General features: G+C 35.0%; 1 protein-coding gene across 4 annotated transcripts in view; it reads right to left on the bottom strand.

The window, feature by feature from the left end:
- The window catches only part of ERCC6L2 (ERCC excision repair 6 like 2), a 137,576-nt gene that overhangs the window by 95,024 nt on the left and 26,565 nt on the right, over window positions 1-15,987 (bottom strand). For all 4 annotated transcript variants that reach the window (XM_045470057.1, XM_045470058.1, XM_045470056.1 and 1 more), the window contains exon 3: window positions 3,888-4,007. In XM_045470057.1, coding sequence (XP_045326013.1) covers window positions 3,888-4,007 — 120 coding nt within the window. The remainder of the gene's footprint in view (window positions 1-3,887; window positions 4,008-15,987) is intronic.

The raw sequence follows: 15,987 nt of genomic DNA, 5'->3' as shown, positions 1-15,987 counted from the left end.
TTGTTTCTGAGATGCATTGATAGTTCAAACATAAGAAAATCAATAAATGTGATACATCACATCAACAAAATGAAGGATAAAAATCATATTTCAATAATTGCAAAAAAAAAGCATTTGACAAAATTCAACATCCTTTAATGATAAAAACTCTCAACAAATTGGACACAGAGAATACATACCTTAACAAAATAAAGACCATGTGGGTACCTCGGTGGCTCAGTCATTAAGCATCTAACTTCGGCTCAGGTCATGATCTCACAGTTTGTGATTTCGAATCCTATATCGAGTGAGCCCCAGCCCTGCTTCAGATGAGCTCGAGCCCCACTTTGGGTGAACTCAAGTCCCACTTTGGGTATGAGCTCCAGGTGAGCCCCACTTCCCTCTCTCTCTCTCCCCATCTCTCTCTTCCCCTCACTCACTTGCACTCTCTCTCAAAACAAAACAAAACAAAACAAAAAGCCTATATATGACAAGCCCACAGTTATCATCATGCTCAACAGTGAAAAGCTGAATACTTTTCCTCTTAAGATCAGTAACAAGACAAAGATGCCTCTTCTTTTTTTTTTTTTTTTTTTACGTAATTTATTGTCAAGTTGGCTAACATAAAGTGTATACAATATAAAGTATATTCATAAAGTGTATACAGTATAAAGTGTATTCAGTTCTTGGTTTTGGGGGTAGATTCCTGTAATTCATCGCTTACAGATGACATGCAATGCCTATTCTTGCCCAGTTTATTCAACATATTTCTAGAAGTCCTAGCCAGAGCAATTAGGCAAGAAAAATAAACAAAAGGCATTCAAATTGTAAAGAAAGAAGTAAAATGTGTGTTTGCAGATGACATTACACGTAGTACATCCTAAGATGACAAAAACAAACAACAACAACAACAACAAACAACCACTTAGAACGCAGTAAAATCAGTTCAGTAAATATGCAGGACACAAAATCAATACCCAAAAATCACTTGTGTTTATATACATTAGTAATAAATTACTGAAAAAAAGAAATTAAGAAAACAATGTAAAGAAATAGCAGAGTAATTTATTAAAGGAGAAACAATTATGCCAATCATCTGCTCCAGAGAAGCAGCACTCTGCTTCCCCTACATAAAGTACTGTGTATATTTTTCCAAAGCAGGAGAACATCTTCAAAATTCATAGTGAGTGTTCGGGCTAAGGAAATATCTGAATTTCAAGGTTGAATAAAAAGTCCTATATACTTGAAAACAAAAAGAAAATTTCCTTTCCAAGGAAAAAGTCAATTCAGTATTGAATCCTCATCTATGACAAGGAGTGACAAAAGAAAATAAAATTATTTTGGTCAAGTTTTAAGAGAAAATCCTTAATTTAGAATTCTACACACAGATAAACTATCAATCCAGTATGACAGCAATGTAAAAGTACACAAAATTTTTGAAACAAATAATAAAGTTGTTAAACAAGCAAAAAACTGATACAAATGCAAGAAAAAATGAGAAAGCTAAAAGATATAGTGGAAATTTAATCCATTTCTCTCAGGATCTAATTGCTCAAATAGATTTAAAAAAGAAAAGCATTAATTTTAACAATACAATTAACAAGCCTGATCGAAATATTTATAACTATGTGGCCATAATAACAAAGAATGCACAAAATACTAGCAAACATTTAAAATTAAAAAAAATTAATGTTTATTTATTTTTGAAAGAGACAGGGCTTGAGTAGGGGAAGGGCAGAGAGAGAGAGGGAGACACAGAATCTGAAGCAGGCTCCAGGCTCTGAGCTGTCAGCACAAAGCCCAACACAGGGCTCGAACTCACAGACTGCAAAATCACGATCTGAGCCAAAGTTGGGCACTTAACTGACTGAGCCACCCAGGCACCCCAGCAAATATTTTAAAATAAGTGAAACTACATAATATTCACAGCATTAAAAACACTTGACCATGGATTTAGCCACACACACACAAAATACCAACCCTATTATCCCAAAAACAAAAGTAGAAAGTAGAAATCAACAATAGAGGCTAAATACTCCCATCATTCTCCATTCCCCAATGATATCTATTTACTTGGAAATTTTACACTTTGCTTTATTTTTTTTAAGTTTATTTATTTATTTTGGGAGAGAGAGAAAAAGTGTGAGTGGGGGAGGGGCAGAGAGCGGGAGAGAGAGAATCCCAAGCAGGCTGTGCACAGGCAAGATCATGACCTGAGCCAAAGTCGGACACTTAACCAACAGAGTCACACAGCTGCCCCTAAACTTTGCATTAAATAGTACTTGAGTAAAAGCTATAACTGGAGTCACAGATAATTTAGAAAAGAATACTGAAAGACTACATAGTAAAAACTATGGAATGCAGCCAAAGTAGTACTCAAAAAAACATTTACAGCTTTAATGAAATTTATTAGAATATAAGAAAGATGAAAAATAAATAATTAAGAATTGAACTGAAGGAGATAGAAAAATACCAGTGTATATATATGTGCCTATATAAATATATAAATGTAAATAAATATATATTACAAATACACATTACATATAAATATCTTTAAATACTTAAAGTATTACTTTTCCCTGCTGTTTACTCTGTCTGCTAATTATCACAACTGACATAAGATATTCATAAACTCTGCACGGATATTTATTTATTTTTTTTTTAATTTTTTTTTTTTCAACGTTTATTTATTTTTGAGACAGAGAGAGACAGAGCATGAACGGGGGAGGGTCAGAGAGAAAGGGAGACACAGAATCGGAAACAGGCTCCAGGCTCTGAGCCATCAGCCCAGAGCCTGACGCGGGGCTCGAACTCACGGACCGCGAGATCGTGACCTGGCTGAAGTCGGACGCTCAACCGACTGCGCCACCCAGGCGCCCCACTGCACGGATATTTAGAATCAAATAACAACTAAAAACAGGACTTGAACTCTAGAAGATTTAAAACACATCAAGAATATGTTTTAAAAAAAGAAATTAAATTTGACATAGGATGTATTTATAATATTAAAAATAATAAAAAATTTAAAGTAATAATAATACCATAAGCCATTACTTCTCAAAATTTTGCACAAAATTGCCCCACTGATAGACAAGAGTAAATTGGTCTTCTCAACAATCTTATGTATATATAAGACTTATGGAGGAGACTGTTTTAAAACTTGTAGAAAGTGATTCATTACCATAATATAACAAAGATTTCATAAAATCACTTCATCTTTATTTCTATCCAGTTTCCTGGTGCTGAGAACATAAAAGTCAGACACAAAAGTACACCTTTTTCTTTCATTATTTTATTAGAAATATATTATTTTTATGAGTCATATATGAGATATCTATAAACATATATTTATAGAGGAGAAAGATGATGTACAGCTATGAAGAGCATTTATAGTCACATGGGCAAAGATAAGTTAAGACCTTAATTGTTCTGACTCCAACTTCAATGGTCCTGATATAGGAAGAACTTGTTACATATTTTCAGGATGTAATTACTCTGCTAACAACTTTACCAGTTAACATACCTTTGTTAGCAACATCTACAACTGTCTTCCTTTCATTCTCCCATAAATAAAAAACAGGATAATAGACTTCAATGAACTTAACATACACAACAATGGAAATTTAACAAATTAATGAAAGTAAGTCCTGTAAATCCAGCCAAGGAAAAGACTGAAACCCTCTAAAACAATTTAAGCTAAAATTGTACTTTCCCATTTTGAGAGTCAATCATACTTAATTTGAGGATGAAATTGATAATCCTTCAAGAATTAGGCCTATAAAACAAGTATTTTAACAATGTCTTTAGATTCTATGTTTTAAATTTATACTATAATGTGTGATGTTTATAAGTTTCTATATACTTTTCTAATACCAGCTTCAATAGATGTATGCTTCTAAACATCTTACCTTTTTTGCTATAGAAGGGGTTTCCTTTTTCATACTTCTTAGTAAAAACTCTGGCATGTTGTTTTCAATATCCTCACGAGTTCCCTTTTTATGCAATACTGCAGCCAAAAATGAAATAACCTGGGAGAAAAAAAAAAAACAAACCAACGTTTCAATTACTGGGTAAACGTTTCAAGATGGACAAATTTCATGGCTTACATGATTAACTACCCAATTAGTGACAATTTGAGTATGTACAAATAGATTTGTTACAGGGAAAAACAACATGAAATACTAGTATTGGTTTTCTTTATATATATCAACAACTAAATGTACAGTACACATTACCCTTCAATATAGTATAAAAGAATTTTCACGTTGCTGTCTCTTCCACCATAAGTTCTAGCTACTCAATGAATTCTTCCTTGATCTCATCAGTCAGGACATTACCTTATTTGTTTCTCTCCATGGAAACTAGCTCTTCATATATCCTATTAGAATGAACTATATATATTCTTTTTCCCTGTAGAAAACAAAGCCCTTAAGGGAGTAATATTTGGCTCATAAAGTTGTGCACTTCTGTTTATCTAATAAGTATAGATGGAATGATAGAATGTTATTTCAGGATAGACTAAGACAATTCACTCATAGACACACCACTTTGAATAACAGCTATTCTCCAAATATCAAGTAAGAGAGACAAAGAGACATTATAAAAGAAATATAATCCTCATAATGAAGAGCAAGAAACATTTAATCAACTGGACGTTGGTTCAGATTTTAGCATTAGTTGCCTGGCAGCTATGTAAACTTGGGCAAGATGGTTAACCTCTTAGAATAACTGTAAAAATACTTGAAAATAGCAAAAATAAATATTTGCAGAGTTGTAGTAAAGATTGGGGGGGAGGGGCACCTGGATGGCTCAGTCAGTTGAGCGTAGGACTTTGTCAGGTCATGATCTCATGATCTCATGGTTCATGAGTTTGAGCCCCACATTGGGCTTGCTGCTGTCAGCCCAGAGCCCGCTTCAGGTCCTCTGTTCCCCCCCTCTCTGTCCCTCCCCTGCTCACATGCTCTCTCTCAAAAATAAAATAAACATTAAAAAAATAAATAAATAAAAATAAAAAATAAAATAAACATTAAAAAAAAAGTTGGGGGAAAGTATTTGAGGTATCCATATGGGAGAAAAGAATTAATCATTACTTTAGAAAGATAAATTATATAAATATTAAAACCTAAAGAAAAAATTTTCAGAAAATTAGGAAAAAACCCAGAAAGGTGTTTTTAACATGAGTATGATTACCTATAATCTCAATCCCAAATGACAGAAGAAAAAAATGGTGTAAGAGAAGTAGTTGAAGAGATAAAGGCTGAAAACTTCTAAAAACTGATTTAGAAAACATTAAGCCATATATTCTAGATCCACGAAGAACATTAAACCAATAAACAAGTAATAAATAAATAAATAAACAGACAAGCAATCCACAAGTAGGTGTTTCATAGAAAACCTGGCCAAAACTTGAGACAAAAAAAAAAAAAAACAAAAAAAAAAAACAAGAGAGGGGGACAGGAGTTAAGCTGGCAGAGGCGTAGAGAAACCCTAAGCTTGTCCTGTCCCTCCAACATAGCTAGACAGTTATTATATATCATTCTGAATACCCAAGAAGTCAATCAGAGGTCTGAGAGAACAAAAACTGCAAGTCTACAAATACAAAAGTGACCACCTTCTGGAAGGTAGGAGGTGTGGAGAGTTGATATGGAGGAGACAGCTTCAGGTACAGCAGCAGGGAGGGAGGCCGCTTACGGAGGCTACCACAAAGTATTATAAGCAGCAGAACACAAAATCTGAAATTTTAGAAGTACGTTATAATGGGGGATGTGCCTGGCTTAAAGGTGCTCAGGTGGTGAAGCTGGGCAGAATCCCAGATGTGACAGTGTGGTCTTAGGATCCCCTGGGTCGCAGGAAGAATGAGTGGCACCAATGTACTGCACTTTTTCTAGGCATAGGAGTGGGGACTCAGGCTGAGGGCAGCAAGCAGGGGTGACAGCTTTTGGCTCTGTTTTGTCATAAACGTTGAAGTACTATAGGGTCATGCAACCACTTTCCTCACATAGGCCAGCAAAAGCTCGCTGAGACTCTCCCCCAGAGGAACAGTGTGGGTCTGCACCATGGGATTCCCTAAAATTTGGAGTTTTGAGACTCCTGAGATAAAAACAAAAACAAAACAAAAAAACAACAACCCTCAGACATGGGTGGCAGGGTGAACGCAGGGTTCTGCTGGAAACCAGGTACACAAGGGGGGTGAATGACTGCTCTTCTGTGAGCATTCCCTGAAGGAGGGGGCATGATTTTCAGCTCCAGGGCTAGAGACTGGGACACCACCATATACATCCCGCCCCTCAGCACTGAAAGCCTTCAGTGAACAAAACAGCGCCACCTGGTGAAGGTCAGAGCCACTTCACCAAGTGCTGTCCCCTTGCGCCCTGAGGCACATTTGTATTGCAACAAGTCAGCCTGAGAATCAGCACAGCAGGCTCCTCCCCCAGAAGGCCCGCACTTGTTTGCACCAAGTCTACTAATCATAGAGTGCTACAAAGCTTCAGTTCTAGGGGAAATAGGATCTAGCTTCCTGTTTACTTTTATCCTTTATTTTTTATTATTATTTATTCATTTATTCTCAGTTTTTTCTATTCCTTTTACTTATTTTTATTTTTTCTATTTTTACTTTTTTTTTTAAGTTTATTCATTTATTTTGAGGGAGGAGAGCATGTATGAGCAAGGAAGGAGCCTAGGTGGGGGAAGAGAGAAAGAGAATATCCCAAGCAGGCTCTGGGCAGAGCCCAATGTGGGGCTCAATCTCACCAACTGTGAGATCATGACCTGAGTGCTTAACTGACTGAGCCACCCCAGGCACCCTGCAGACAAGAATTCTTTACCCAACAAGGCTCTCATGCAGAATAAAAGGAGAGATAAAGAGTTTCCCAAACAAACAAAAACTAAAGGAGTTCATGACCACTAAACCAGCCCTGTAAGAAATTTCATGGGGGACTCTGAGTGGAGGGGAAAAAAAAAAAAGACAAAAAGCAACAACAAAGGCTAGAAAGAACCAGAGGGCATCACCAGAAACACCAACTTAACAGATAGCACAATGGCACTAAGTTCATATCTTTCAATAATCACTCTGAATATAAATGGACTAAATGCTCTGATCAAAAGACACAGGGTATGGATAAAAAATAAAGATCTGACTATATGCTGCCTACAAGAGACTCACTAAAGACCTAAAGACACCTGCAGATAAAAAATGAGGGGAACCATCTATCATGCATGGATGTCAAAAGAAAGTTGGAGTAGCCATACTTACATGAGAGACCAGATTTTAAAATAAAGACTGTAACAAGAGATGAAGAAGAGCATTATATCATAATTAAGGGGTCTATCCACCAAGAAGATCTAACAATTGTAAATATTTATGCCCCCCAAATATTTATGCACACAAATATATAAATCAATTAATAACACATAAACAAACTCATTGAAAATAATACACTGATAGTAGGAGACTTTAACACACTACTTAACAGCAATGGACAGATCATCTAAGCAGAAAACCAACAAAGAAACAACAGCTTTGAATGACACACTGGACCAGATGGAGTTAGCAGATATATTCAGAAGATTTCATCCTAAAGCAGCAGAATACACATCCTTTTTGAGTGCACAAGGAACATTCTCCAGAGCAGACCACATACTGGGTCACAAATCAGCCCTTAAAAAGTACAAGAAGACCAAGATCTTACCATGCATATTTTCAGATCACAATGCTATCAAACTTAGTCAACTACAAATGTGGAAAGCTCTAAAATACATGGAAGTTAAAGAACATCTGACCCAAGAATGAATGAGTTAACCAGTATATTAAAAAAGAAAAAAAATATATACAGAAGCAAATGAAAATGAAAACATGATAGTCCAAACCCTTTTTGATGCAGCAAAGGCATATTGCAATTAAGGCCTATCTCAAGAAGCCATAAAGGTTTCAAATACACGACCTAACCTTACACGTAAGAGAGCTAGAAAAGGAACAGCAAATAAAGCCTAAAGCCAGCAGAAGAAGGGAAATAATAAAGATTAGAGCAAAAATAAATGATATAGAAACAAACAAAAAACAGAACAGAGCAACAAAACTAAGAGCTGGTTCTTTGAAAGAATAAAATTGATAACCCCAGATCCAGACTTATCAAAAAGAAAAGAGAAAGGACCCAAACAGATAAAATAATGAATGAAAAAGGAGAGATCACAACATCACAGAAATACAAGCAATTATAAGAGAATACTATGAAAAATTATATGTCAACAGACTGGGCAATCCGGAAGAAATGGAAAAATCCCTAGAAACTCACAACTACCAAAACTAAAACAGGAAGAAAACCAGCAAAGAAATTGAATCAGTAATCAAAAACCTCCCAACAAACAAGAGTCCTGGGCTAGATGGCTTCTCAGGGGAATTCTATCACACACTTAAAGAACAGTTAATACCTATTCTTTTCTAACTGTTCCAAAAAATAGAAATGGAAGGAAAACTTCCAAACTCCTTCTATGAAGCCAACATTACCTTAATTCCAAAACCAGACAAAGATCCCTCTGAAAAGGAAAATTACAAGTCAATATCTCTGATGAACATGGATGCAAAAATTCTCAATTACTGCTAGCAAATCAAGGGGCACCTGGATGGCTCAGTCAGTTCAGTGTCTGACTCCTGATTTTGGCTCAGGTCATGATCTCTCGGTTCATGGGATTGAGCTCCATGTCAGGCTCTGCACTGACAGAGCCCCCACATCAGGCTTTGTGCTGACAGTGCGGATCCTGCTTTAGATTCTCTCTCTCCTCTCTGCCCCTGCCCTGCTCACGCTCTCTCGCTCTCTCTGTCTCTCTCAAAATAAATAAACATAAAACATTTTTTAACTTAAAAAATTAAAAAAAAATACTAGCAAATTGAATTCAACAGTATATTAGAAGAATTATTCACCACGATCAAGTGGGATTTATTACCAGGCTTCAGGGCTGGTTCAATATTCACAAATTAATCAACATGATATACCACACTAATAAAAGAAAGAATAAAAACTATATGATCCTGTCAACAGATACAGAAAAATCATTTGACGAAATACAGCATCCATTCTTGATGAAAACCCTCATCATACAAAGGATAGATGGAACACACATCAACATCATAAAGACCACAGATGAAAACCCCACAGTCAACATCATCCTCAGTGGGGAAAACTGCGAGTCTTCCCTTCTATAGTCAGGAACAAGACAAGGATGTCTATTCTCACCATTACTATTTAACATAGTACTGGAAGTCTTAGCCTCAGCAATCTGACAAAAAGAAAGAAAAGCCATCCATATTGACAAGAAAAAAGTCAAACTTTCACTGTTTGCAGATGACATGATATTTTATGTAGAAAACCCCAAAGACTCCAAAAACAAACTGCTAGAACTAATACATGAGTTCAGCAAAGTTGCAGTATATAAAATCAACATGCAGAAATCTGCCGCATGTCTATACACAAATAACGAAGCAGCAAAAAAAGAATTCAAGAAATCAATCCCATTTGCAATTGTACCAAAATCAATCAGATATCTAGGAATAAAACTAAAGAGGTAAAAGATCCAAAAACTATAGAACACTTATGAAAGAAATTGAAGAATACACCAGTAAATGAAAAAGCATTCCATGCTCATGGATTGGACAAACTTTGTTAAAATTTCTATAGTACTGAAAGCAATCTATACATTTAATGCAATCCCTATCAAAATACCACCAGCATTTTTCACAGAGCTAGAACAAACAATCTTAAAATTTGTATGGAACCACAAAAGACCCAAGTTAGCCAAAGCAACCTTGAAAAAAGAAAAACAAAACTGGAGACATCACAATTGAGGATTTCAAGCTATATTACAAAGCTGCAGTCATCAAGACAGAATGGTACTGGCACAAAACACACAGATCAAGAGAACAGAATAGAAAACCTAGAAATGGACCCACAACTATATAGTCAACTAATCTTCAACAGGAAAGCAGGAAAGAATATTCAATGGAAAAAAGACAGTCTCTTCAACAAATGGCTTTGGGAAAACTGGATGGCAAACATGTAGAAGAAAGAAACTGGACCACTTTCTTATACCATACACACAAAAAAATCAGAATGGATGAAAGATCCAAACGTGAGACAGGAAACCATGAAACTTCTAGAGGACAACACAGGCAACCACCACTTTGACCTTCGCTGCAGCAACTCCTTACTAGACACATCACCAAAGGCAAGGGAAACAAAAGCAAACATGAACTATCAGGAATTCATCAAGATAAAAGGCTTCTGCACAGCAAAGGAAACAATCAATAAAACTAAAAGGCAGCCTATGGAATGGGAGACGATATTTGCAAACAAGATATCTAATAAACGGTTAGCATCCAAAATCTATAAAGAACTTATCAAACTCAACACCCAAAATACAAACAACCCCATTAAGAAACGGGCAGAAGAAATGAATAGACATTTTTCCAAAGAAGACATCCGGGTGGCTAACAGACACATGAAAAGATGCTCAACATCACTCATCATCAGGAAAATATAAATCAAAACCACAACAAGATACCACCTCACACCTGTCATGACTAAAACTAACAACACAAGAAGCAACAGGTGTTGGCAAGGATGCAGAGAAAGGGGAACCTTCTTGCATTGTTGGTGGGAATGCAAACTTGTGCAACCACTCCAGATAACACTATGGAAACTCCTCAAAAAACTAAAAATAGAACTACCCCATGATCCAGGAAGTACACTATTAGGTATTTATCCAAACAACACAAAGATACAGATTTGAAGGGGTATGAGCACCCCGATGTTTATAGCAGCACTATGAACAAGAGCAAAAGTATAGAGAGAGCCCAAATGTCCACTGACTGATGAATGGATAAAGATATGGTATAAATATGCAATGGAATATTACTCAGCCATCAAAAAGAATGAAATCTTCCCAGTTGCAATGACGTGGATGGAGCTAGAACGTATTATACTAAGCAAAATAAGTCAATAAGAGAAAGACAAATACCATTTGATTTCACTCATATGTGGAATTTAAGAAACAAAACAGATGAACATATGGGAAGGGGGGTAACAGGAGACAGGGAAACAAACACAAGAGTCACTTAAGAATACAGAACAAACAGGGTTGATGGAGGGAGGAGGGTGGAAGATGGCCTAGATGGGTGATGGGTATTAAGGAGGGCACTGAATGTGATGAGCACTGGGCGTTGTACATAAGTGATAAATCACTGAATTCTACTCCTGAAACCAATATTGCACTGTATGTTACCTAAAATTTAAATTTAAAAAAAGGTAGCAAGAGGAAAAACACAATAGATTATCTACCAAAAAAGCAAAAATTGGACAAAGCAGCTGACCTTCCAGAAAAAAAAAAATGAAAGGCACTGTATGATAGATATTTTCAAAATAGTAAAGAAAATAAAACAACGTATTTTTATACCCAGTGAAGATATCGTTCAAGAATAAAGATGAAGATATTTTCAGACAACAAAACCTGAACAAATTTCTAATCAAAAGAGTCACACTAAGGAAAATAACTAAAGGATGTTTTCAGGCACAAGGAAAATTATCCTATGTAGACATTCAGTGATGCAAGAAAAAATTAAGAGCAACAAAAATGGTAAATACATAGAAAATATAAATATATTTTGATATTATTAAACAAAACTAAAATGTCTTCTTGAAATAAAAGTATTGAAACATATGACAACAAATGTATATGAGTCAGAAAGGGTCCGATGAAGTTATAATATTCTGAGGTACTTATGCTGTCCAGGAGGAAATAATAAATACTAATTTATATTAGATTTTGATTAGTGAAACATGTCTTATAATCTCTAGAAGGAAAACATCAATGTATAAGTACTAACCTATTAAGCGAGAAATAACAGAATAATATGAAATAATCTATTCAAGGGGCACCTGGGTGGCTCAGTTGGTTAGGCATTGACTCTTGATCTTGGTTCAGGTCATGATCTCATGGTTCATGAGCATGGTCATGCTTGGGAGTTTTTCTCTCCCTCTCTCTCTGTCCCACCCATGCTCATGCTCTCTGCCTGTCTTCTAAAATAAATAAATAAACTTAAAAAAATCTACCCATAAGGGGGCAAAAAAGAGGATGCAAATAAACATAGGTAGAATGCAACAAATAAAAAGCAATAGTAAAATAGTAGGCTTAAATCCAAATATATTGAAAGCACATTACATGGAAGGACTAAGTGTTCCAATTAAAAGACAAAGATTGTCAGATCCATAAAATATACAAGCCATTTACACAAAAACATTTAAAACAAGGGATGAAGTTGTAAGTATAAAAATTAAAAAGGACCATGTGAATAAAAACCGAAAGCAAGCTGATACAGCTGTATTAACAGACTCTAAGGCAAAAACATCACTAAATTAAAAGGACACACTTCAAGCTTTGATATTGATTTAAAATTTTAATTCACTTGGAAGATCTAAGAAGTGTAAATTGTTAAACAAAAGAAAAATTTACTGAAACGAGTAGACAAATCCACAAGCACAATGGTAGATTTTGAAATAACTCCATAAGAACAAACAAAGTAATCAGTAAAGATACAGAATATTTGAGAAAGATGGTTAGCAAATTTGACCTAATGAACATCTGATCAAATACTGTACACAATTGCAAAACACAGTTTCATTTAAAGCACACATTATTCTCTCTCTAAAAAAAATAAATGAATAAAAATAAAAAGAAATGCCTGGGTGGTTCAGTCAGTTAAGCATCTGACTCTTGATTTAGGCTCATGTCATGATTCCAGGGTTATGGGATCGAGCCCCGCATCAAGCTCTGTACTGAGTGTGGAGCCTGCTTAAGATTCTCTCCGCCTCTCTCTCTCTCTCTCTCTCTCTCTCCCCCTCTCTCTCTCTCTCCCTCTGTGCCTCTCCCCTGCTTAAGCTCTCTCTCTCTCTAAAAATAAAAAATTAAAAGGGACACCTGGGTGGCTCAGTTGGTTGAGCATCTTACTCTTAATCAGCTCAGATCATGATCCCAGGGTTGTGAGATCAAGTCCTGCATCAGGCCCTGCACTGAGCATGGAGCATGCTTAAAATTCTCTCTCTCCCTCTGCTCTTCTACCCCACTTATGCATGCTCTCTCTCTCCCTAAAATTAAAAAAAAATTAGAAAAAATTTAAATTAACCTAAAAAAGCAAAAAACTAAAGTATAAATGAAATATTTACCAAAATATCATACAAGATCATAGAGCAAATATGAATACTCTAACACATTTCAACAGAAATCATATAGAATATGTTATTTGATGCAAGAAACTAGAAATAACAAAGGTATAAGAAGTAAATCCACAAATATTTGTGAAGAAATATACTTCAAAGAAGAAATAAAATTTAAAGTAGAATTTACTTCTAATCTCACAATTGAGATTACATATTAAATTACATATTAATTACATAATAAACTTGCTGAATACACCTAAAATCATGTTTTAGGGACATAAATGTCTATAATAGGAAAAAAAAGAAGCTGTTAATAAGGTATCTAAGAATCTACTTCAAAAATCTATAAAAATGCAGAAAACATAACACACACACACACACAAAACAATTATGAACACAATAAGTAAAAAAGCATATATTATAAAAGGATCAACACAGCCAAATGATCATTCCATGAAAGAATTTATTTAAAAAGACCTAGAAAATTAATAAAGAAGTAAAAACTAAGAGAAGAAGCAAACACACAACACCACACACACACACACACACACACACACACACACACACACAGGATATAGTAAATAATGTCATGCCAACAACTGAAAATTTAGAAAAAATGGAGGAACAGAACTTATCAACACTGACACAAGAAAAAAGAGAAAATTTACATATTCATAAAACTATTAAAGAAATCTAAATACATAATTATAAACCTTACACAAAGAAAACTAAAGATCAAATGGTTTCACCAATAAAGTCTACCAATCCTTAAGAAAGATGTAATGCCAGTCTTAAACTCTTCCAGGTGTTAGAAAGGAAGAAGTGGTCTCAACTCATTTTATGAATTGAACATGATTTTGATAAGAAAATATGACAAGAATATTATATGCAGGAGATTTACATGCCAATTTTTTTTACACAGAAGCAAAACCCTTAAAATATTAACAAATGTAACCCAGAAATATAAAAAAGAAATACAGACCAAAACCAAGTTGGACTGATTCTGGGAATGTAAATTTGGTTTAATCTTCAAAATTTAGATATTGGATAGTTATTAGTTAGGTATCTTAGATATTACACTTAGCTTTCCTAACATTAATTTCCTTAAAGTAAGACTAGGACAATCTATTTCATTACAAGATAATTACATTTTACATGAAGTGCTACATTATTAACTTTAAGCACATTGTGAAAAGTTGGGAATGGATATTTTTATCACTAGTTCAACCACCAAAAAAATGTAGAAGGTATAGTTAAAAAGCCAATAGAAGAACTGAAATCAAAAATTTTTAATATCTTATCAAACCACAAGAAAGCATGAATGGAGGAAGAGTAAAACAGAAAACAGAGTTCAAATAAATAACAAATGATAAAATGGTATGTACAAATACAAACATAATAGAAATTAAATTAAATGTAAATGGACTAAACACTCCAATTAAATATCAAAGATTGCCAGAATGGATAAAGATTGATCTATAAGAAACATGCTTTATTTTTTTTTAATTTTAATTCCATTATAGTTAGCATACAGTGTTATATTATTTTCACATGTATAATATACTAATTCAACAAATCTATGTATTATTCAGTGCTCATAATCAAGATGAGTGTATTCTTACTCTCCACCTATCCACCCACCCTCCTCCCCTCTGGTAACCCACCTGTTTGTTCTTTATAGTTAAAAGTCTATTTTTTGGCATGTCTTTTTTTCTCTTTGGTTGTTTTCTTAAATTCCACATGAGTGAAATTATATGGTATTTGTCTTTCTCTGACTGACTACTTCACTTAGCATTATACTCTCTATCTCTGTTTGTGTTGTTGCAAATGGCAAGATTTCATTCTTTATGGCTGAATAATATTCCATTGTGTGTATGTGTGTGTGTGTGTGTGCACACGCACACGTGTGTGTACACATCTTCATCCATTCATCTTTCGATGGATGCTTGGGCTGCTTCCATAATTTGGCTATTGTAAATAATGCTGCAATAAACATAAGAGTGTATATATCCTTTTTTTTAATTTTATTTTTTTAATTTACATCAAAATTAGTATATAGTGCAATAATGATTTCAGGAGTAGATTCCTTAATGCCCCTTACCCATTTAGCCCATCCCCCCCCCCACAACCCCTCCAGTGACCCTCTGTTCTCCATATTTAAGAGTCTCTTATGTTTTGTCCCCCTCCATTTTATAGTATTTTGCTTCCCTTCTCTTATGTTCATCTGTTGTGTCTTAAAGTCCTCACATGAGTGAAGTCATATGATATCTGTCTTTCTCTGACTAATTTCGCTTAGCATAATATCCTCCAGTTCCATCCACGTAGTTGCAAATGGCAAGATTTCATTCTTTTGATTGCTGAGTAATACTCCATTGTATGTATATAGCACCTTTTCTTTATCCATTCATCCATTGATGGACATTTGGGCTCTTTCCATACTTTGGCTATTGTTGATAGGGCTTCTATAAACATTGGGGTGCATGTGTCCCTTTGAAACAGCATACCTGTATTCCTTGGATAAATACTTAGTAGTGCAATTGCTGGGTCATAGGGTAGTTCTAGTTTTAATTTTTTGAGGAACCTCCACACTGTTTTCCAGATGCACCAGTTTGCATTCCCACAAGCAGTGCAAAAGAGATCTTCTTTCTCCACATCCTCACCAACATCTGTTGTTGCTTGAGTTGTTAACATTAGCCATTCTGACAGGTGTGAGGTGATATCTCATTGTGGTTTTGACTTGTATTTCCCTGATGATGAGTGATGTTGAGCATTTTTTTCATGTGTCTGTTGGCCATCTGGATGT

This window comes from Leopardus geoffroyi, chromosome D4 (assembly GCF_018350155.1).
Source record: "Leopardus geoffroyi isolate Oge1 chromosome D4, O.geoffroyi_Oge1_pat1.0, whole genome shotgun sequence".
Classification (NCBI taxonomy): Eukaryota; Metazoa; Chordata; class Mammalia; order Carnivora; family Felidae; genus Leopardus; species Leopardus geoffroyi.
The sequence above is the reverse complement of the archived record's forward strand: the minus strand, read 5'-3'. Positions and strand labels throughout refer to the sequence as shown.